General features: G+C 31.5%; 1 protein-coding gene across 1 annotated transcript in view; it reads right to left on the bottom strand.

The window, feature by feature from the left end:
• Nucleotides 1–4,325: 4,325 nt before the first annotated feature.
• Nucleotides 4,326–24,766, bottom strand: part of LOC146530673 (uncharacterized) — a 36,112-nt gene continuing 15,671 nt past the window's right edge. Inside the window, exons 2-3 of the mRNA XM_085198913.1 lie at nucleotides 10,205–11,268; nucleotides 4,326–6,712 (exon numbers count right to left, since the gene is read on the bottom strand). Of these exons, the coding sequence (XP_085055039.1) occupies nucleotides 6,255–6,712; nucleotides 10,205–11,243 (1,497 nt within the window). The 5' untranslated portion in view covers nucleotides 11,244–11,268 and the 3' untranslated portion in view covers nucleotides 4,326–6,254. The remainder of the gene's footprint in view (nucleotides 6,713–10,204; nucleotides 11,269–24,766) is intronic.

Here is a 24,766-nt window from a genome sequence, read left to right as displayed (position 1 = left end):
CTAGTTTGAAATCTTATGCTCCAACTATTCCTTGTATTGAAGGGTAAATGTTTTATTTTCGTTGGAGCCGTCTTGGTGCAGTGAAACAGCATCAGATTGTAGTGGGTTCGATTTCTGCTTGGGGGAATTATTTACGTTTTGGTAAAGTACATTATTAATCTATATATATAAAAGGACTTGTCCTCTCTGACTGAGGTAAGACGCGCGCACAGCCGAAACCGCTGATGGTAGAAACGTGAAATTTGGACAGATGTTTACTTTCGTATTCTGGACATCCACTAGGAAGGGATTTTGAAAAATTTTAGCCCTAAAGGGGTGAAATAGGGGTCGAAAGTTTGTATAGAAAAAAAATTAAATAGGCACCGATTTTAATGAAATTTGAAATTCAGACTCTTAAAAGTATTTCATTGAATACATGTTTCATGGTTTTTTAGAATTCTCCCCCCTCCCCCCCCTAAGGGTGCAAATAAGGGGTTGAAAGTTTGTATGGAAAAATCTTTAATCGCCACCGATTTTTATAAAATGTTAAATTTAGACTCTTAAAAATATTTCATTGAATACATGTTTCGTGGTTTATCAGAACTCATCCCTAAATAAGCAAGCAAAGCTGCGCGCGTCCGCTAGTCTTTAAAGTAGTCTGCTAAAATAACAAATCAACAACACATAGAGACATCAATTAAAATAAACTACAATTAAATCAATACTCGGAAGACTCATTTAATCATACGAAATGTTTAATTACAATAAGTTTCTCAAATTTAAAAGAAACAAATGCGTTAGACACTTTAGATATTAATTAATACTCAAATTGCCCCCTAAGGAAGATTTATGATGTCGAGTAATTTGTATTTTAGAAGTGACAAATTGATACATATATATAGTAAGAAATCTTTTAATACCTGCGCTTTCTTAATGTGTTTACCAACTGTCGCTCCCTCCCCCTTGGATAATCTAGCGAAACTAATAGCCGTGGTTCTTTGTGAGATTTTTAAGGGGAGGTTATATTTTTTTGTTTTATATATATTTTATTTTCTTATATACAGCTGGATATAATTGAGAGTTAGGTCACTCCGTTCTCTACTCTATATTTAGATATTTGTCAACCCAATGTAACCAAAATTGATAATATATTTTTTTCCGTTCCACCCCTTATACGTATAGGTAGAGTGTCAGAACAACTAGTGTCAAAACAATCTTTTCCCTTTTTTCCTTCAGAATTCAAAACATTATCCGCTGATTGATGGAAATACATATCAGGTTTAGCCTTACCAGAGCAGGAGATCCCACCAACCACACACGATCCTACTCTCTTTAAGTATAGGGATCAAATTATTTGAGACCTGGCTTCACAATAAAGAGATGTAAACAATTTATTCTTTAGACCCAGAATAGTACCGACAACCATAGTCATAGCGTTGTCAGTCAGACCCTGGCTGAGCCATGATGGCCTCTAGAATTTTCATCATATCTTCGAAAAACCAAAAGAGAATGTACGAGTACCCTTAAATGCATATTTCCATGCAATATTCGCAGCACGTCGTTACATTATCGCATGCGAGTTGTCACTGTGGGGCGTAATGCCGCTTATTTATATGACAATCGTTTATTATACGTCATAATATAATAATACAACACTAGGGAAGGACTGTTTGAGGAAATATTTCTTTAATTTATTTTTAACTAGTAGGCCCCGCGCGGCTTCGCCCGCTTCTTTTTAATTTGATATTATTTAAGTGTATTTAGGACATTGGTTGGTTGTTTCATTATCTGTATTTTTATCTATAGTCACTGTTATACTTATAATTTAAATAGTTTATTAAGTATTTATATTTATTTCAAGCAACAGACAAGGCAAACGAGCGTACCGTTTAGGTGATGATTAGTGATCGACAAGATAGTGTATTAACACTAGGCCTAAACTTATAATTATTTAAAACTTGTTAATCAATAAGTTTAATATTTTAAAATATTCCGACAAAAATGATTAAACGTTGCTTCAAGCAGTATCGCCTTGCAGGTTGCAACGCCTCATTAAGGAGACAAAGTGTGTTATAAAATGGATACTATATAGAAAATCCAGACTGATCAGAAATCTGACATGCTTTACTTAGCTAGTTCAGTTCGTAATTATTAAAAAAAATATATTTAAGATGTTTATCAATTAATATTACGCAACATAATAAAGTTGGGTGCCATTGGAGAGGCCTATATCCAACAGTGGACGAGGACAGGCTGATGACGATGATGATGATGATGAACATAACAAAAAAATTAGGAATATGAAATTTAAAATTTAAATACATATAATCCCTTCTATTATTTAATGTTCAAATAGTACGAGTATCCAATTTAATGTTCATACAATAATTTAATATGTTATTCTAACAAAATCCACGAAGAAATTGGTTACAGAATGGAATTTAATTTCCGGTTTTTATGAAAACAATTATACAACAACATCTGTTTCGGTCTGGAATAAGTAAATGTTGACTGCAAATTGTAATTACAAATTTGAAATTCTAATTGTGGCCCTAATAATTAATTAAAATTATAGATTGGTTTGTTTTGTTAGAAAATAAATATTAAATTAATTTATTGTAAATGACCACGTATGCCGAGTGGTGAGAGTCAGAGTGCTTGAACGGTTTTCAACAGGAATGGGTTCAAACTCCACTGCTTTCAAATTTGTTAACATTTTCCTAAAAGTATAAATGTTATCATTCCCTATAAGTATCGAACCCAATACCATCCAGCTTACCAACAAATATTTTTCCTATCGCGTAAAAAACTATTCTACAATTATACAGTACATTTGTTTGCTAAAGTTGGTATAAATTTTTCATTTAATTTCATGCTCAATTTAACGCGAAGTTGGCAACTTCTTACATTTCTGACGCTTGGTTGCTGGCAGCAAATTGCTGATAAAGTATTTATTATGTTTTTATTGTATCTAGATAAAAAGTATGCCAGATTCACAAGAAAATCATTAATATAATATATACTTACCATACATTATACGCTACAATTTCATCTTTTTTTTCAATTTCTATATACTTTTCAAATAGAAATAACCTCTTTCCATATACGATCATGGGCGTATGCACATATATTTTCTGGATTGGACCTGGATTCCTGGATTACGGCTTTGAACTGATATGCTCATGTCAATTTTTTTTTATTCTTTAAGGCTACGTTTTTATTAGTATAATTTCTGGGATGGACATGAACCAACCTTCCGTCCTCCCCCTTATCCCTCTACCTTCATTTCTACGATTAATTTCTCATCGCTAACCCATGCATAAATCATATTGACCTTTGCCAATTATGTTAAAACATCCCCCCAATTTACATTTCAGATATCAAGCGCAATAGACTTGTAAACAAATTTAGCCGGCACCTTCCAAAGTAAACACAAACAAGCCTATTATTGTTATTACAACAGAAAATAACTCTATAGAAAATCAAGATGTTCGTTGTTTTTGTACGAATCGTTGTTTAATGGTTGATGATTAATTGGTACCTTCTTATTTAATGAGTGTTTTGAGTATTAGAGAAGTGGCAGTGATATTTCACTTTTTTTTTATTATGTAGAAATATACGTGTGTAGATTACACCGTTCTTTGAGTACTAAATAAATACCTACTTGTACAGATTTCTTTACAATATGGAACTGTGGAAATAGAAATATCGATGACAAGCAACTAGATTTTTGTTTAAAACAATTTATAAATAAATTTACTAATGAAATTGTGTTTTTAACCGACTTCTGTAAGAAAAGGAGGTTATCAATTCGACTGTATTTTTTTTTTAAATTTTTTTTTTTAATGTTTGTTACCTCATAACTTTTAAATGGGTGAACCGATTTTGATAATGATTTTATTTGTAAGGTATAGCTTCTCGAATGGTCGCATTTTTTTTGGTCCATGTCTGACAATGGTATCCATGAGAAAATCACATAAGTCTTAAATTTGCATTAGGTATGTGCGCGACAAATAGCCGAACAACTCAATGTTGCACCAACCGATTTTGATGACTCTTTCTTGACTTCAAAATTATAAAATCTTTGTAAAATTATTTTTCACTTTTTAGTTCGTTGTTAGAAGTCGGTTTTTCTTTTTGTTAAAAAATAATTTTTATTAAAAATTAACGGACCCTTAACTGCCAAAATAATGCCAAAAAATACCCCACAAAAATATATTTATGTATCTTGTCTCTACCAGTAGCTTAGCTTTATAATATACAGTAGCTTAAGATTCAATAAATTAGACATTTTTCTGTAAGTTATAAATAAGTAAAATATTGGGATATGAAAGAAAAGAATAAAAGAAAAAGTATCAATTTATTCTCACACAGTTCTTATATTAAATGAATAAAATATCTAATCTATGATATATTTACATTCTGATACTTAAGTATATTAGGGTGATATGGCTTAAAATAATCTTTGGTATTTATAAAAAAAGCTAATTATATATAATCTGAAAAATAAACTTAAAATTTGTCTTAAAATTAAAACACAATGTTATTTATTTAACATGAAAATATTTATTAAAATAACAAATAATAATAAAATCAAATAAAAATAACTATATTTTTTATATTTTATCCCATAGGAACGAGTCACTCTGCTTTCCATGTAATCTTTATAAAAGACCCAGTTTAGATTATTTGGTCCATTTTAATGTAAAGAAATAATGTTTAATATTTTATTCCACGACAGAAATAGTATAGTATGCCAGAAAAAAAATAGCGTACTGGGACTCGAACCTGCACCGCTCGAAGATCTAATTTACAAGTCTTTTTATATGTTTTCTCAAAAACAAACAACTTATTTAATTCGAACTCTCCTCCTTGTTACATTTTTTAATAAGTTTAAATTTATGGCTCTTAATAAACTTGAAATTAAATATAACTAAATTCTCTACTAAACTAACTAATACAGGAAAATTACATGCTTTCACGTCCACTGAAAAGGTTACTTGAACGTATCTTTGCTAGTAATCTACTAAGTGATAGACTTACTAATTAAAATAGACTGAATCAATACGTTTATTTAAATTTCAACGTAATAAAATTTAAAGATGGAGAACTGAGTGTCTTAACACTATGTTCCTTGTACTTGCCCCGCTGTGTGCGGGATATAGCGTGAAACTGATTAAATTTGATTTTAAAATGTAAAAGAATCGATGCCTCTTTCTAACATTATATTACCATCAAGAAATCTTTGAAAAATGTTTTATAGAAATAACGACAAAATTATTTTTTTGTGTAATTTATGATGAATTTAATTATTCATAGAATTGTTTGTACTTGAACAAATTAATTTGATACCTTTACATATTAAAAAATAAAGTTAAACAATAGCATCTTATAAAATATAATTATCGAAATAAAAGTATTAAAAGTACATTTTGAGTGAAATTTAAGTATTACGATAGATTATTGATATAATACCATTTTCTAAACTTCTAAAATGTCTAAAGAAAAATGCTAACCACGGAATGCTATAAACATGCATATATTATGTAAAACTAAATAAATAAATGGAAAAATCAACAAGTTTTTATATTAATTATAAGTAAAAAAAAAACAAAATGCCTCCAGAGCTCGGCGGAAGTTTGGGATTAGAAGTGTCTTAATGGTAACGGAGTGTCTTAACACAGGTTCCCAGGTTCCCTGTACTTACACTGCTAACTACTCACACAATTGTAATTTAAAGATTTAAATAATCTCTTACATTCATATATTTGTGTTCATATACCCTCTTGCATTCTATTTTAGAGCTGAAAGTACATTTAGTTTTCTCAGGAGTATAATTTAAAAGCAGATCTTATCCTAATATAATGTGCTTCTAGGAAATTGCTGTACGTTTGTATGCAAATGCTTCTTTTAATGATAGTAAAAAACGTATTTAGTATTTATCTTAATTCATACAGTTAATGTTATTTACAATGATATTTAAATGGAGGAATAACTAAATGGTTCATTATATGGATGAGCTGGTGATAAATTTAATAAGAAAAAGATCTCTTGTCTCTACAATATAAGTTTTCTAGTTTTATATTATTTGAATTTGAGATCAATTAGCGAATCATTTTTAAAGAAGATAATATGAAAAATTTGTAACTAAATTTTATGGTAAGTTAATATTAAACACTAAAAAAAACTAACAATTACGACAAAACACTAATAGAAACGATTATGATGATATAAGGCTGGTTTTAGTATTAAATTTCAATTATTCTACAATGACGCTACAAAATCTTCACCAATATTAACAAAATTAATAAACTTATACTAATATTTTCTAAGGAATTAGCGCCAGATGTCTTATAATATTTCACCTCATCCTGTGTAGGAGGAGAGTAAGAAGCTTCATAGCTAAGTTTATTAGCACAAGGCAGCATATCTACTGGAATTTCCATCAACTTCCTCCTGTACTCTCTTTTAGAAACATCATTACCGTTATCCTGATCTTGCATTTCATCATAAACATCATCAAAACTATCATCTTCATCATCAATTTTATCTGAACTTTGCTTAATACCTTTTAAGTCAGTATTTTCTATTTTAATATTTCCCAAGTTGGTTTTTAATTTGGTGTCCATTATACAGTTGAGCCGCTCAAGAGACGCTTTGACGCGTCTACTTCGGGTTTCGTTACGTAATTTGTGCAGCCACGATAAACGGCAGTCGCATGCTAGCTTGTTACCTGTTAAAAGAAATATTATATCATGAGATTATATATTTTTGGTATAATTAAATATTTTTCTAATGCTATAATTTTTGGAGGTAAGTCGTGGTGTTAGAGGGGTGTCAAATAGGACAGGTTCTAGAGTGGATTCCCGCTATACAATATTAAATATTTAAGTTCTTCGGTAAGGAGGCAAAGCACGGCGTTTACTTCCACCACTCAACACGCAATGCCTCGGGAATTCGGCGGAAAGCGGGGAATGAAAGTGTATTAATAAAAACGGACTGTATAGCGTGAATCATTAATTTTAAATAATGATTAAAACGTAAATTTCACTGAAATCGAACTGAAATCAACGCAGCGCTCACCGTTTACCGTTTTACCAGAGCAAGAAAAAGAACTACTTTACTATTTTAATCCAAAAACTCAGCTATCTTTATAATTTACGTTCATTTACACATATTACATCCAAAATTACCAGCAAAACTGGTACACAATAAAAAAGGGGTTACCTACCACCAAATAAATTAAAACAATAATATTATTAAATCATACAGAAAGCAAGTAACGTACAATTTTGCGGCAAATATAATATCTCTGGACCGCGAAATATACTACCATTAAAATGTCACAATGGAACAAACAAAAATAAATCAAGGCTTGAATTATAGACTGTTGCTATGAATGTATTAGCTGTATACTCGTACTTATACAAGCTTTGACCGTTAAAAGATTTGATATCTCATCAAGGAATTGTAAACCATATGTTTTAGACAGTAAGAGTCAAATTTGTATTTGAATGATGACAATTTTGACCCTTTAGATGGGTGCACCAGATGCTTGCACCCTTCCATGGTGTAAATTTTACTTGCGTGTGTTAAAGCGCATGGTTTATAGTGTACGAATTTCGGGGCTGTATTTTAGTTAAGAGTTGACGTATGAATATGTTGTATATATTTGTACGTCGTGGGTAGAGTGTTCTATGATTTAGGTCTTTGTATGTACAAAATTAGGAATAGGCCTAGAAATTTATTATTTTTTTAGCTATAGCGCGGCGTTGAGTTCTGCCAATCAATCAAAGTGAGGGACAGATTGTTTTAACACTAGGTTCCCTCTGCCTACCCTGCTGTATGCGGGATTCTGATTTAATTTTGATTTAAATTTTTAGCTTCACGCTCTGCACCTAGCAAAGAGCCTGGGAACCTACAGTTAAGACACTCCGTTCCAATTAAGACACTTCCTTTTTCCACTTTTTGCCGAGTTATGAAGGGCAAGTGAAGGTTGAACTTAACGCCGCGCTTATCTCGTTACCAGAGCAAGGAAAAAAGATATTAAATAAAAGAAAAAAAATACTATTAGCTTCACGACTTGCTGACCGTACAGAAAGGTAGTTTACAAGGCAATTCGCTTTATCCAACACTAAAGAGTAGGAAGAGAAAAGATAGCATTATTGCATTTTCCACTTAAATTTAAATCGCGGAACACAACGCCGCAACTTATATGGGACCAATAAAATTAAATAATCATTTTCTCAAATGGGGATCGAACTGGCAACCATTTAGGTACTAGGACCTATAGAGTCAGATTTTATCCTGCCCCATGATGGTTATAGCATTAATATAATTATCATGTCTAAACAAAACAGAATTGACAGTTTAATATTTTAATATGAGAATTGTACATCAATTTAGCGTTTGGGAATTAACGAACACGTTGATTACTTTATTTGTCGTTCAAATATTCTGCAATTTTAATAATGGAACCAATTAAATAAATTACATTTTTAGATAAATATTTTACAATAATTGATGAAAAAAAAAACTTTATAAGTTTATAATAAATCATTAATGCTATTTATTTACTACAATATATTGCTTGCACTGAAATTTGTGAGCTAGAGGGCTGAGTGAAAAGAGGGTTCGGTGTCCTGACCATTTTCTGCTTCCCATACCCTCGAGGAAATGGAGGAGGGGAGTCCTAAAAGAATGCCCATGATACATCATGAAGGTGAAGAGGGCCTGCAATTTGTGGGCGTTACCCCGTGTCTCATTCGACATTCCTGCGACGTCTCATTTAGGTGGAGAGATTTCCGCTGGGTTTTAGTGGATTGTATCGTGTTCTCTTAACGATGAGTCCCACTTTATTCGAATATCAATTGACATTTTTAACACGAAAGATATTTTTGTACACATAGAAAAATATTTTCAGACAACGCAAAAAACTTAAACGTAGGATTCGATCCGCGCTTCTTGAAAATTATCCATTATCATTTCTTTGAAATAATAGTATTTTTAAACAGGCGTATTTACTTCATTAACCCTCATCTATAAGCCACGTTCATTAAAATATTTTTTAAAAAATCCACAAATTTACTAACATCTGCATAGTTATTATAAAAAATCTATTGTTTTCACACAAAACTAATTTTTTGACATTTACCTTAATAAAAAATAATCAATATATTCAAATTTCAAGGATAAACAGGACTATAGCTAAACAACGCGTAGGTTTCTGATCCCGACGGCTCTACCCACATACGATGTACTGAAAATTTCACAGTGAATAGTTACACTCGAGAACAATTAACAAATGTTGAACTTTAGTATGAGTTAATTAAGCTTTATTACTACGCAGTAAATTTAAATTGTCTACGGTACGGGACTGTTTGTAGGTATGTCTATTTAAATTGAAAGTTCTATTTAACCTGTATTAACCAGTTAGATACTTATTATACAATTTTTAGACATTATATATATGAGGCCAGTCGTGATATAAAATATTAAAAAAATTCCTTTCTTCTGGCGTCGAAAAGGAGGAACTTAATTCCCCTTAGTGAGGTTCGAACCCACAACTACCAGCCATCACTGACAAACTATTTTTTTTATAATAACTACAATTACATTTACATATACTATACTGTGCAACAATATGACTAATACAAATAAAATAATCTAGTACTAATAACATATTTGAAATTAAATTATTTATAATATGAAATGACAAAGTCCACGTTGTAATTATAAATCATACTGGTTGGTAATGGTTAATTAATCCCTCATTGAGTGGTCCATGGGATCAGTTCACGTTGAAATACCACAGAATCACTGTTTTGTGGTCTCTAGTGTATTTAAATGAAGTAAATATTATAACACTCGCGATATTTTCGATTGTGACTTTTTTTATAAATGGAGAAGTGTATTCACTTACGGTCAACGGTACTAAAAATACTAATTTAGCAATATATACTATAAATTTTATATTAATTTCCCCCCTCCATCAAAACACATGCAGCATTAAGTTCCGTCACTCTTAAGATATAACGTTTAGAACCACGTGAAAAGCGGAAAATGGAATTTCTACACACGGAAACACTAGGATTTTTCTCCCTAGTCTGCTTTCCGGGAGAAAGCGTGAAGCTGCTATTCAAATGACTTGTTTTTGACAGTAATAAGAGTTTATTATTAAATTATGGACGGCTGGAAAAACTAAATAAATAATTACAAAACTCACCATCCAAAGAAATTAAGGCATAATTCGACTTCATGTTTTCCATGACACTTCTCAGCGTCTCCTGCTTCAACGTCTCCAATTTATTATTCCTCAAGTCCAAAACATTCAATTTTTGCACGTCGTCCAGCACCCCGTCGTCCAACATAACCAAATGATTATCGGCTACAGAAAGTTTCTTCAGCTGAGTCAATCCACCGAAGCCTCGTTCCGATATAAATTCTATTTCGTTACCGTCCAAGTACAGTTCCTGTAGGCTCCAAAGTTCCGCGAAGGCCAGATCGCCTATCATCATCAATTTATTGTTCCTCATGTCCAACGTAATGAGATTTGACAGACCCTGGAAGTTCTCCCTAATGACCACCGTCAACAAATTACTATTGAGATCCAATTTGATTAAGTTATTTAGATGCTTGAAACAGCCATCGTGTAATACGCTAATTGTATTCTTGGACACGTGGAGCCTTTGCAAGTTGGGTAGATAGTAAAAAACATCCCTTTGCAACTCTGATAGCTGGTTCTCAACGAGACTTATGTTCGCCAGCATAACTAAATGGGCAAACGACATTTTTTCCAATTTCCCAATTTTATTTTTAGGCAACGATATCTCTCTCAAGGTTGTTGAATTCGTGAACGCGAACGACGGTATACTAAATATGTTGGCATACTGTATATTAAGGTACTGCAATCGATCTAGTCTAACAATAACTTTCGCTGGTATATACGTGAGTCCCCCGTCAGCTCGCACGTTGAACGTGAGTCTCTCTATTTTCGGCTGCGAATAAAAGTTGGACCAGAAAGGGTCGTCCTCAGCGATGCCCCCATTGAAAACCCAACAGTCCGCCTTGGTGGCAGTTTTTAGTTTTATACTTTCACAGTAACAGTGTACTTTAGAGACTCGGTCTTGTATGTCGCATATATTTACGTAATGGGAGTAAGACTTCTCCGATTTCCACCGTCGTTTGTCACTTTGACGGCTTTCTGTCAAGTTTATCTCGACGGTTGCGAAGGCTATCATTAAAATGAAATATTTTAAATCCATTTTGTTCTTCTCTTTACATCGGTTTCTGGAACAAGGGAAAGTAAAATTTTAATGTTAAAAAGAATAGTATAATATAATTTAAGTACACGTAAAACATTTTATGTTTTTGCCGTAAAAAAATGCGCTCTATTGTTTTTCTAATTGTAGTGTTCTACGCCGCGTAGTTCCGGTTTGGTATTTTCTGTGAGTTAGTCAGTAACAACAAAGTTTTACATTACAGTAACATATTATGACCTTTTCCGAAAATGTATAAAAAAATTAAGGCAAGTGGCATTTGAACCCGCCTCCCTTGGAAAACGTCTAACCAACCAGTTTTCTCAAAAAAAATTTTTCTTACTCAGTGTAAAATACAACTTTAAAAATGTAAAAAATAACATCTTTTGTCTTCGGTTCCCGTTTATTTTAATAAAACGTTCGTAGCTCATACATAATTCATAACCATATTTGTCCTTTAACGTTTGGCAACTGACAATATTAAAATTTAAACTAAATAAATACTACAATTAATCATATTCATTTTATATTAATAAAGCAATTTTGGTATTGCAATTTATTGAAATCAATTTTAACATGGTAGCGCAACGGCACAGCGTCTGAACGTAACGGCAATGGTTGTTGGTTTGATTCCCGTCCAACGGAATCCTTTTTCCCTTGTTCCCAGAACAAGACAGTGCATAGCGTTGAGTTCCGCAACTCAACACGCAACGCCTCTAAAATAGGGTGGAGCCGGGGTAATGAAGTTTAACTCTAGGTTCCCTCTACCTACCCTGCTATTTCCGGGAGTGTGAAGACATAAAAGGTTATAAGCCAAGTAAATAACCGTTACAAACTCGACAATGTGCCCTCGAAACATAACACGAGAAAGTTTTCAAATTTCTCCTCAGTTTATGACGGAGGAACTGATCGCTGAATTTTTAGTGCGACTTAAAATATTCAAAATTTCTAAAGTTATGTACCACAAGCTACGACAGCTGCATTTTCGTAGAAGCTCGCTCTTGCTTCTATGTGTTATAAAAATCATTTATACAAGTAAACGTCCTGAGTAGGTAAACTTTCATAAAAGGAACTTGTTATTAAAAGACAATATTAACCAATAATTTTCTAATATTGATTTTTTCACTTAACCCTATGTCCTGCACCTAGCAGGGTAGACAAAGGGGACCTAGGAACCTAATATTAAGATACTCAGTGCCCTACTTTTCGCCGATTATTGGAGATATCGCTTGTAGAGTGGTGGAACTCAGCGCTGTCTCGTTACCTGTTTTCTAATATAATATACTTATAAAAATATTTTATAATTAAAAAAAAATATATAATTAAAAACGTTAAACTTTATAATTAAAATTTTACTAACGATTTTTAGACACCTAACGTTTTGGCTGCACAAAAATAGAAAATGAGAATAACAACGAAAATCCATTTCAAAATTTCATCTAAATGTACAAATATAAACAAAAACTTGCAAGTATTTTTTTGTTATTATTTTAAAGTAAACATAATTAAAACAAAAACAAACGATATTATTTTTCCGGACGGTAAACTAACGGTAGCTGCTATTTTTGGAATTGCTCGGTACCTATATGGGTACATTTTATTAGTTTTTGCTGTGCCCGTGCGCCTCTACTGGCCTCTTTGTTTTTGTTGTAGTTATTTTTTACTTTGCTATATACAGTTAAATTCATAACATCTTAAATTTTAAAATTGGTTAAAAATAGTATGCATTTCCAATATCATAACTATAACAAAGGATCAAATTAGCTACAATTAGACTACAACGAAAATTGTAAAGACACTTATTTAAAATTGAATTTCGCCATTCTTTTTCGAAGTGTTTTAACAGTAGGTTCCCTCTGCCTACCTTGCTATGTGCGGGATACAGCGTGAGCCGATTTATTTTGTCTACCTAAAGCAGAATTAATATTTTACATAATAATAATATCAGTCAAAGTAATTAACGATAGATTAATCTTTCAAGTACATATCGAATGGTGGAATAATGGCACAAACTTTGTCCTGCTATGTCGTTAACAACAAATGTTTAACTTAGCGACAGTTAAGCTGGCCATACATTATATATGGGCTAAAGTTAAACTTAACCTAAAACATACAGTTATACATAGAAATATTTGTATTTCAATTTTTTTTTGACAACTATCTAATATCTTAATTTTTAGCATTGTTTCTATACGACGTAATTCAATCTACTGCATTTTTTTATAAGTATAGAGGTAAATAAAAGATTTTGACCGTTGGCCGTGCGAACCTAAAAACCTTTGACGTTTACAGTTCCATGACTGACGGATTTGATTCCCATTTGAAGAAAAAGCGCAGCTTAGAGTTTCGCCACTCAACACGCAATTCCTCCAGAATAGGCGGAATAGTATGTCTTAACACTAGTTACAAACAGCTCTAGCAACACTACATGCAATATTTTTTTATTAAGTACATTCACTAACTTTATATATTTTATAAGTTTAACATATAAAAAGTACTGCTAAATAGCACTAGCAACACTGTATAGTAATTATTCTATTTTCTATCGTATAACTTTTATTTTAAGACATCTAAATGATGCACTATTTTCAATTCAATTAATGACACTACTGGAACACACCTAGTGTTCCGAAGTGCCTTTACAGCGTGAAGCTAAAAAATAATTTCATTTTATTTATACTCTGAACCACGAAATATGTACATAAAAGAAGAAAACTAGACAAGAAGTTATGAAATATGAATAAATATTGGTGCCGATGCCATCTATCTATGCTCAGCTTACATAATTCTCTAAGTTCGTTCAAATCAATTTATACAGTTTATTTTAGGAAAAAATCGATACTTCTATTAAGATATTGAAGAAAAAAAAATTATGATAAAATATTTTTTCACTCAATTCTCTAACGCTATTATGCGAACTTAGTTTAAAATACATTTCAATAAAAGCTAAAGGTCAATTTGTATACAATATACATTACTCGTATAAGGAAAACTAACAATAACTATAGAAATTCTAAGTAGTGTTTAACAACAATTTTAACTAACATTAAACAAGAACATAATGTCTTTAATACAGCGCCAGTAATCCTTTCGTTCCGCCAGTAATGTCAATTAAGTTTAATTAGTTCATTAAAAGTGACGTTTTATTAATAACGTCGTCTTAGTGCTCTTGTTAAAATACAAATGTGAGGATTCGATGTGCTTTTATGCTGAAGTTTTATTTTGTTTCACGCTGTATCCCGCATTTAATAGCAAAATAGGTGGAGGGAACCTTGTGTTGATACACTCCGTTCCCCATGTACTGCCCAGTTTTCAAGAGATTGTTGTTACTGAGTTACTGAGTTATTAACTGACTACAGACTGACAATCCATAAGGATCTTTGGGGAAAGTACTCTTAAAGTATTTTGTTATAATTTCCATATCTAAACACTTATCTGCACCACAACATGAAAAATATATAAATAATTTTATATTATATTAATATTAGAAATATTTAGTAAAAATCTTATTATTCTTATATTAAATATTAAACGTATATAGAAAAATAATATTCATATTAAGTTAGGCATAGCGACCTTTAATTACATTTTTGATAAATTTCAATTAGGCAGGCATAATATATTCGTATTATTACGTAGGCTATATTTATTATGAAAATATATTATTCTCACATTCCTCGTACCAATTAGGTTTAACTTATAAAATAAAGCTTATAATAAATGTGGTTTTCTTTTAATATTTCATAAAATTGTTTTCTATTACTTAGAGGGTGAAATGGGAACGAAGTGTCTTAACACTAAATCTTCACTATATATTCCGCTAAAAGTGAGATAATATCTATAATCGATTCTCTCTAGCCGGTGTATGTAATTTTATTCTCCGCGTTATCCTATGGTTGTAAAGCAAGCGTCACTAATAATAGAAAAAAAAATATTTATTTTAATATATTAAAAGAAAAAATTATGATAATGTGCTATCTACTTAAATAAATTTTATTTAAATAACATTAAAAAATATTTTGTAAATAATTAAAAAAACTAAGATGTAGACACGTGTACATAGTTTGTAAGTAATTTCATGGTGTCGGTTTTTCGACACGACGTGAAAATTAGCTCTCATCATTTTTTCCTTACCCACCAAAGGAAGTATAAATTCAAAAAATAAAATTTTAAATATGAAATATTTACTAAAACATACAAAATAAAATGTACACGAAACAAATATTTATTCATAATTTTCATAATTTACAGCGCCATATGACTGTATTCATTCGCTTAATTATCATGATTTACTTTATCACCCTTCTGTTATGTGCCGTACCTTAGAACAAAGGAACGTTGTAGAGATAGCTAATGCGCTTTAAAAATTCTAAATTACAAATAGGTGCACTTTTATAGCATTTATGTATATTTTAACTATAATAGTATGTCTTAATATAATATTTTTTAGCTTCACGTCGTATCCCGCAGCAGGGTAAACACAGGGTGTTAATAATACTCTGTTCCCTAATTTCCCACTAAATTTCGAGACATTTGATTTAAGGGAACTCAACGCCATGCTTTGTCTTCTTAACAAAACAAAAATATAAAAAGAAATTGATTCCCAGGGGAATCGAACTCGTAACCGTCGCAACGCTACTACCTCGAATACGATAAGTTGATTTAATTAAAAATTCTAACAATAAAAATTGTTTCCCTTACAAAAAAATAAGTTGGAACAATTTCTACGACATATTCTATGGGCACCGCTCATAAGCTCCTGGGCACCGACTACTTTGTAGAGGTCGTTAAATACTATAATGAACCCTACCCGCTACGTACAATTGTATTTTGATGTAGTTTGCTAGTGTTGGTGCATTTATTTACGTTATTTTAGACATTTTACCCAATTACGGCGGAGAGGAATGGTAATGTGTTTAATATATGTTTATTTTTAGTTTCACATAGCAGGGTAAGCAGAGGGAATTTGAGAAGGTAATGTTAGGACGCTCCGTTCTCATTAAGATATTTCTGTTCCGCACTTTTCATCGAATTCTGGAGGCAATTCGTGTTGAGTGGCGGTACTTAACGCCACGCTTTGCCTCGTTCCAAAAATATATAATACTAAAAATATGCAATTAATCTTGGTAAATAGTTTTAGTATGTACCTATGTAATAATTACATACTTTTTAGATATCTTGAGTTCATAGACTTAAAACAAATAATTCACAAATATTTAATTACTTAAGCTTCTCAATAACGTCATATCTTCTCTGTTCCAACAAAAGAGTAAACTTTAGCGAATTCGTATAATAAGAATAGAGCACAGAGCAGATAAAGCTGGAGTTCAGTAATTATTCTTTCCAACACGAATATAAACATTAATCAGCTAAAAAGTAATTACAATTTCGCTGTACAAGTCTTCATTTAGTCTGTATCAAAGATTTTTTTTGTTAAAACAGTCAGTCTATAGCAGCAAAACGACTAAGTGAGAAGCTCTACGAAGGCGTCGTAGCAGGCCATTGTGATGCGAAACAAAGATATTAATTTTGATGACTTTTTCAGTAGACGTTTGGAAGTTTTGGAAGCCCTTTTTTGAAACAATAATAATGACTTAATAATAATTTTTTTTTTGTTGTTTTTTGAAAGGAGTTAGGAAGAATTTATTACAAATTAGAAATTTTGGCCCTAATTTATGTTTACTTGTTTATATAACTATTGCTTTAATTGTATAATTGGGTTAGTTTAATTTTATTTACACCAAAACATTTTTTTATCAAAGTCGACTTCCGCTACTCAACACGCTATGTCTGAGAAATTGGACGGAAAATGGGCAAGGACGTATCTTAACACTAGGTTCCCTCTGACTATACTGCTATATGCAGGAATATATTGTGAAGCTAAAAAATTTTTTTTTATTTAATTAATAATAATAATAATAATAATAAAAACTACCAAAAATATATTATAAAAAAATCCAATTTAAATACCGATATATGTAGACGATGCAATAGGGCTTCTGAAACGATACAACATATAACCGGTGCTTGTATGTCAATCGCTCAGACTGATTACAAACACCGGCACGATCAAGTTACACATATAATTCATCAGAAATTATCAATAAAATATAAACTGAGTTCTGCATTACCAGTACCATATTACAAATGCATCCCAGAATGTGTATTGGAAAACGAATTTTATCGGTTATATTTTGATAGAGCTATATTGACTGATAAAACTGTACCATACAATAGACCGGACATCACATTCATAGATAAAATTAATAAAACTGCACAAATTATAGACATTGCAATACCGAATTCTCATAATATACAAAACACTTTTTCAGAAAAACTTACTAAATATGAAGAATTAAAAGACGAAGTCATTAGAATGTGGAAATTGAAAAAAGTAACAATAGTACCAGTAGTTATTTCTAGCACAGGTGTCATTCCCAAAAATCTTCACCAATCCATAAAACATTAGATTTGCCCCCATATACTTATGCCCTTCTACAAAAAGCAGCGATTTTAAACACGTGCAGGATTGTTAGGAAATTTTTAAGCATCACAAACAGTTAATTTCATTATTAATATGTATATATATATTTATATATTTGGCTTTCACTTGACTTAGGTCCGTGACTGTCAATATGCCGGTATTAATTTACCGAGACTACGAAGTAGAATAAAAATCCCATCAAAAACATAAATGTAAAAAGAAAGCCAAGTTCTGTAATAAAACGTATGCTTTCAGCGATAAAAGAAGTGAGATGTAAATGTATGCCAAGTTCAATGGTCAGTCCTGAAATTTATTTTTAACAATATAAAATATTTTATAACAACTGAAAATGCCCATTCTTCTTACAACTTGGAGACTTTATTTGTGTGTAATATCTGACTTGGCTAGTTTTCAAATTAATTTACATCGATATTAATGAATGTATTCAAATTCTATTCTATTGTATTCAGATTCTATTGTAAATTCATATGAAAACTAGCCAAGTCAGATATTACACATAAATAAAGTCTCCAAGTTGTAAGAAGAATGGGCATTTTCAGTTGTTATAAAATATTTTATATTGTTAAAAATAAATTTCAGGACTGACCATTGAACTTGGCATACATTTACATCTCACTTCTTTTATCGCTGAAAGCATACGTTTTATTACAGAACTTGGCTTTCTTTTTACATTTATGTTTTTGATGGGATATCATTAGTTTTTGTACAGAAATTATAAGGTTCATAATGTTATCAAAATCAAAATATTCTTTATTCAATTTGGCCATTACAAGTACTTTTCCTATAGGAAGCTACTATAGCAAGAAACTCAAGAGTTGCTCTTTTTAAAACATAGTTTAGAGTAAGCGCTTCATAGGACATTTCTCTTCGCCGAATAAACCAAGTAGGACACCATTGTGATAATACACTTCTATCTTAATATTGTACAAATCTACTGCAGCCTTTATCTCGGAAGTAGCTCCGTACGTAGTTAAGCAAAGCATGTCTTCTTTAGAAGAGTAAGGATTCCCGTTTCGAGCGCTAGTGTAGATACTTAAATCATTCCAGTTACGACATACGTACTCTACTATAGTCTCGCGCAATTTATTAGTTTGTTGTATATCAATACGCTCAAACAAAGAATATGCAAAAGCATGGAAGAGACAGCTCCCATCGGGAGGCATTGGAACAATTCGGTGTAAGGTTCTTGTTTCACCCACAAGTAATTCTATTGATTGACTCATTGTTCAACATGTCTTGGAAAAAATATAAACAATAAGTTTATTAAGTGCTGACGGTACCAATCTGAATTGATATGATCCCAAGGTCGACTTCGTTCTCTGCCGTTTTTACATGTATTCCTAAAACCAGTAAAATCATGAAACCCAGGCCAAAAAAAACATTAAAATATGAGCGCCTTCGTACAATAAAATGTATCTAATATAATTAGGTATTTACTTTTTTTATTATAGTCAATAATATTATGTTTTATTACTCTTAAGATGATATTTAATTATATATGAATTTACATTATATTTATCTATGAATCTCGACTATAGTTTTTATTTTGTTGATTAAATGACAGTTGTCAGATTAAAAAGTGATTAATGTATGCTGCGTTTAGAAATCTGATAAATTTATTATTATTTTTTTCTAATTTTATTATTTCGTTGGAATAACTCAACACGCAATGCCTCCAGAGTTTGATGGAAAGAGGGGAACTGAGTGCCTTAACATTAGGTTCCCTCTGTCTACCCCGCTATGTGTGGGATACACCGTAAAGGGGATTTATTTATTGGAACGAAGTTCCTTACGGCAGGCTTGGAAGGGATAGGGATTTCGCTTCGTGACCGAACTGAAAAAAATGTGATAGTAAAACCGTAAGAAAAATGCGTGGAATAAAACCGTTAAATGAGACGTGCGCAGGCGCGACAGTCGCATACACAGACGAGTAATGTATAATACCTTTCTCTTTCTCCCTCTTTCTTTTTTTAGTTGATAATTTGAATTACGATGTTTTTTTATTTTAAGTAATTTATTATTTCCTAAAATACTGAATTTTCTAAATACTTTCTTGTACTTAAATAAAAACAAATCAGCAAAATTTAAGAGAAAAATCAAGAAAACCTACATAAAATTGAGCACGACTTTTTTTGCAATTTGTGTCGATTCTACATTAGCCGAAGGACTCGTCGTTCGTCAAACTTCGTTCCTACCTGGTGTCCCACGACACCACATTTTGTTTTTTTTTTATTATTTTGTTTAAGTATTTTTTAATTTTCTCTTTTTTTCTCTTATTTTTTTATTAACAATTACTTAAATTTTTACTGTTAATAATTACTTTATAATTACTTCTGTTAAGATAGATGGTAGGCTGACAATGTTTCAAAATAAAAATCAAATCAGCTTCACTCTGTATCCCGCACACAGAAGAGTAGACAGAGAGAACCTAGTGTTAAAACACTCAGTAACTAGTAACCAGTAACCAGTCAGGTTTTACAGTCACTCTTTATGCCCCTGTGCCACGACTGACCTTACAGATAGTATATTATTATTAAATTTTATACATATTTCTATCAATATAATTACTTTTTAAAAGCTTTTATTTATATTTATTTTTTAGTGTATTTTTTTCTGTTTTAGGATTCTGTACCTCGAAAGCAATAAAACAGAACCCTTATAGGACTTAGTACTTAAATATTGTAATAATAATTTGTTATTTGTTATCATTGTGCCGATAGTGGTTTCGGTTAACGGTTTAATAGCGAAAAGCCTCGACCAACACCTTAAGAGGCTATCGCTTAGCTGTTGGATCAAGAACCGGATACAGAAGGCAGTATTACTTGAGATGGCACGTATTGTGCGGAGGTTCCTCTCTCTGGAGCCCTAGCCACCGATGGCTTGGACCCTTGTCCCGCCCTCGGAAGAGTGGTTTTTTTATATTTTTAAATGTATCTTTTTTATAATAATTTATATTTAAAAATGTAAAAGTGATTCACTAATTTAATAAAATTTCTTCAGGTATTTAATATCAAATACGTTAATCGACTATGCAAATACTCTTAGTATAATAAGTACTAAAATGTTTAAATTATCTATATATATAAAAGGACTTGTCCTCACTGACTGAGGTAAGACGCACGCACAGCCTTAACCACTGATGGTAGAAACGTTAAATTTGGACAAAAGTTTACTTTCGTAATCTGGACATCCACTAAAAAGGGATTTCGAAAAATTTTTACCTTAAAGAGATGAAATAGCGGTTCAAAGTTTTTATGGAAAAAAATTTAAATCGGCACCGATTTTTATAAAATTTGAAATTTAGATTTTTAAAGGTATTTAATTGAACACGTGTTTCATCGTTTTCTAGAATTTTCCCCTCTTATTATTCCCCCCCTAGAGAGAACCCTTAGGGGTGCAAATATTCATAAATTTTCATAAAATTTGAAATTCAGACTCTTAAACGTATATAATTAAACATATGTTGTATGGTTTTCTAGAATTCACCCCCTAAGGGTGCAAATAAGGGGTTGAAAGTTTATATAGAAAAATATTTAAAACGCCACCGATTATTATAAAAATTGAAATTTAGACTTAAAAATATTTCATTGAACACATGTTTTATGGGTAATTAGAATTCACCCTTAAATAGGCAAGCGAAGCTGCGCGCGTCCGCTAGTAATAAATAATAATGAAGGATGTTAATCCATTTATTATATTTTTATATTTTTACGTGAAGCCCTTGAAGTCCACATGATGGCAGGCTTTCTCAGGACATAAATTAGAGTCATTTTCAGCAACAAATGGAGACATATCTTATCTTAAAATATACTTGAAAGCATCGTGTTGTTTGAGATGGCTTACGTAAGTAATAGTGAAGTTAGTCTACAAAATAAATAAAATATTTACTAACGCGTGACATAAATTAAAGCAACATATGTATAAATAATGCATTGCTCTTATTTTGTTGGCAGGCGCTATGCCTAAAAATCAGTTATCATTAACTTTGATTGCTATGCTTTCATTACAGGTGCTATAAGTAAATGTTCCTAATTGAATCTATTTATTGAAAAATTATAAGAAAATATTTAAAAAAATACTAGTTTCGGATTTTTCCCTTGACATACACCCAATTACTTAACCGGATGCTAAATATCACCATTCTAGATCATCTGGAACTTGGTTAACATTAAGGTCTATAGGTCAGTCACCCCCCTAAAAATTTACGATTTTTGGACGTCATTATCTAAATAACTGTTTGAGCTGTGTTTATGAAATTTTATGCACGCATACAGGTAGGGGGTCTAAATATTTCAGCCAAATATGACAGCTTTAGGTGGAATAGTTTTTGAGTTACGAATAGGTAAAAAGTGGCTTCAAATGGTTCGTGTAAAATAACACACGGTGCTGCTCGCCAGTTCTGAAACCCAGAAACTTGGCACGCGCTCCGCGCGTTTTAAATAATAATAATAATAATTAAAAAATAAATAAATCAGAAAGCACTTTACATTCTGCAATAATAGATTTAGATGATAATTTCACTCCACTTAATTTAAAAAATAGATCAATTTCATTCAAACCACTTCAAGACCATGTAGAACAACAATTCAATAATTGGCGTAAAAAAGAACTACATGGTCGACACCTTCATGACTTGGAACAGGTGCATATTGACTCGGAGGCTTCGAACAAATGGCTAAAATTAGGTTCTTTGTTCCCAGAAACCGAAGGTTTTATGATAGCCATCCAAGATCAAATCATAGCAACAAAAAATTATAGAAAATTCATTGTTAGGGATCGTAATATACAAAATGATAGATGTAGACAATGTCATCGACAACCGGAAACTATCCAGCATATAACTAGCGCTTGTTCTTGCTTAGCACAGACAGATTATACTCATAGACACAATCAAGTTGTACAAATTGTACATACTATCAATACGTACCAAAACCTGTGTTGGAGAGCCCCAATTACAAGATGTACTATGATAGAGCAATTCTAACTGACAAAACAATACACTACAATAGACTTGATATAACATTTATAGACAAAATAAATAAACAAACATACTTGATAGATATCACAATTCCGAATACCCATAATCTGCAAAAATCTATAACAGAAAAAAATTATAAATACACAGAATTAAAAGAAGAAGTTACAAGAATATGGAAAATGAACAAAGTATATATTGTACCATTGGTGCTTTCCAGCACAGGAGTTATACCAAAAAGTCTTTTACACTATTTAGAGTAGATAAAATTGCCTATAAACATATACATAACTATGCAAAAAGCCGCAATCCTTAATACTTGTCGCATTGTAAGGAAGTTTTTACAGGAAGACATTACTTCCCAACCAATTCCAGGAAATGGACCACACTTGGCTTGAAGATCGTGGGGTTTATATTAACCGAAATTATATTTCGAGAAAAAATATATATAAAAAATAAATAATAATAACTTTTATTTCTCACACAATACAAATTTACAAAAAGTTACATTTATGTGTAGGTACATATAATACAACTTACAATTATGTGAGACTGACGCTTGTACTAACCTAGGCCTGTGTTATTAGTCGCCAGGTTCTCACTTGTGGTAGGGGATTAAAAAAAATAATGTATACCCATAGTTCAAAGAGGATTACAGGATGACAACTGTATTCAGAGGAGAAAATAGATACATATAGAAAATACATGACAATTTGGAGGTACAAATACTATTTGTTAAAAATGACAAAAAAGTTATTACTAGCGGTTACAAACGTAAGTACGAATATGAATATTGAGGAAGGTGTGGAGAATAAGTGTGTGCTATTTTGCGTGTGTGTGTGTTTGTGTGTGTGTGCATGCGTGTGTGGGTGGGTGTGTGTGTGTGTGTGTGTGTGTGTGTGTGTAATCTAATAATGAATTTCATGTTTTAATTTATTTAAAAAAAAACAAGGCAATGGAGCTTGAGGAAATAGATGCGCTTTTTGAAAGCACCCAAGTCATATCGACCTGAAAATACTGGTAGAACATTTTACAGTTGCGTGGTGCGTGTAGTTAAGTACCACATATCCCGATGGCGTAAACGGTATTTGAGTTTATGACATACTGTGCGGCTCGAAAATTCGATGGCAGGTAAAAAGCACTTCATAAAAACTTCTTGTTAAAATCAAATAATAGATAATAGTATTACCAAATTTTAATTTAATTTAATTTAATTTAATTTTTTATTTCATTTAATTTTAGTATTACCAAATAATTTACATAAACTACTAGAAAACGAGATGTGATAGACAACTACCATTCTGTGATGCAGTACTTATTCAAAGGACAAAGGTATTCATTATGGACATTGCACTTTAGATTTACATACGTTATATGTCTCTTGTGCTAAGTAATTTTACCTACTATATAATATCCTTTGTATAATATAAGTTATTTAATAAGCTTTTTTCTTAAGTTGGACACTCGTAATACGAAATCCATGCAATATAGCTAAGAAGTAAATAATTATATAATATAGTCCGCGAGGTCTCAGGTGAGGTTTATATTTGTTTGAATGTACCCGTATAAACTCAACGTAAATAAGCTCCGTTTTCTATTTTTTCCGTACATAAGAGACGCTAGGCCAATCTCAATGTTTAGATATAATAACCCTTCTTTAGCAGTCGGGAAAAACATTACATTTATAATAGCATAAATTAAAAAATATATTATATTAAATATACAAGCGAATCCAGGTTACGATAGTAAAGAATAGTTTTTCAAGTATTCTAACTACAGTATTCTATCAACGCACTGAAGTCCGGAAACCAGACTTGTGACATATCGCGTTCCACTTGTGTCTTTTTGTTACGCTTTGTTCATACCGACACGGATACGATACGATGGACGGTGACAATATTTTTTTTATTTATTTTGTCATTATATATGTAAGTCAGCTTTTGTAGGTTATTTCTTTTAATATACAGAGTGTACTAGTTTAATAATTTACAATTGCAATTTTAAGTTATAGTTACATAATATTTTAATGCTACATTTCATTGAAATAAT

The sequence above is a fragment of the Heliconius melpomene genome, chromosome 16 (genome assembly GCF_056956725.1).
Source record: "Heliconius melpomene rosina isolate 202511_hmr_F chromosome 16, ASM5695672v1, whole genome shotgun sequence".
NCBI lineage: Eukaryota > Metazoa > Arthropoda > Insecta > Lepidoptera > Nymphalidae > Heliconius > Heliconius melpomene.
This window is presented reverse-complemented; position numbering and strand designations above follow the sequence as displayed.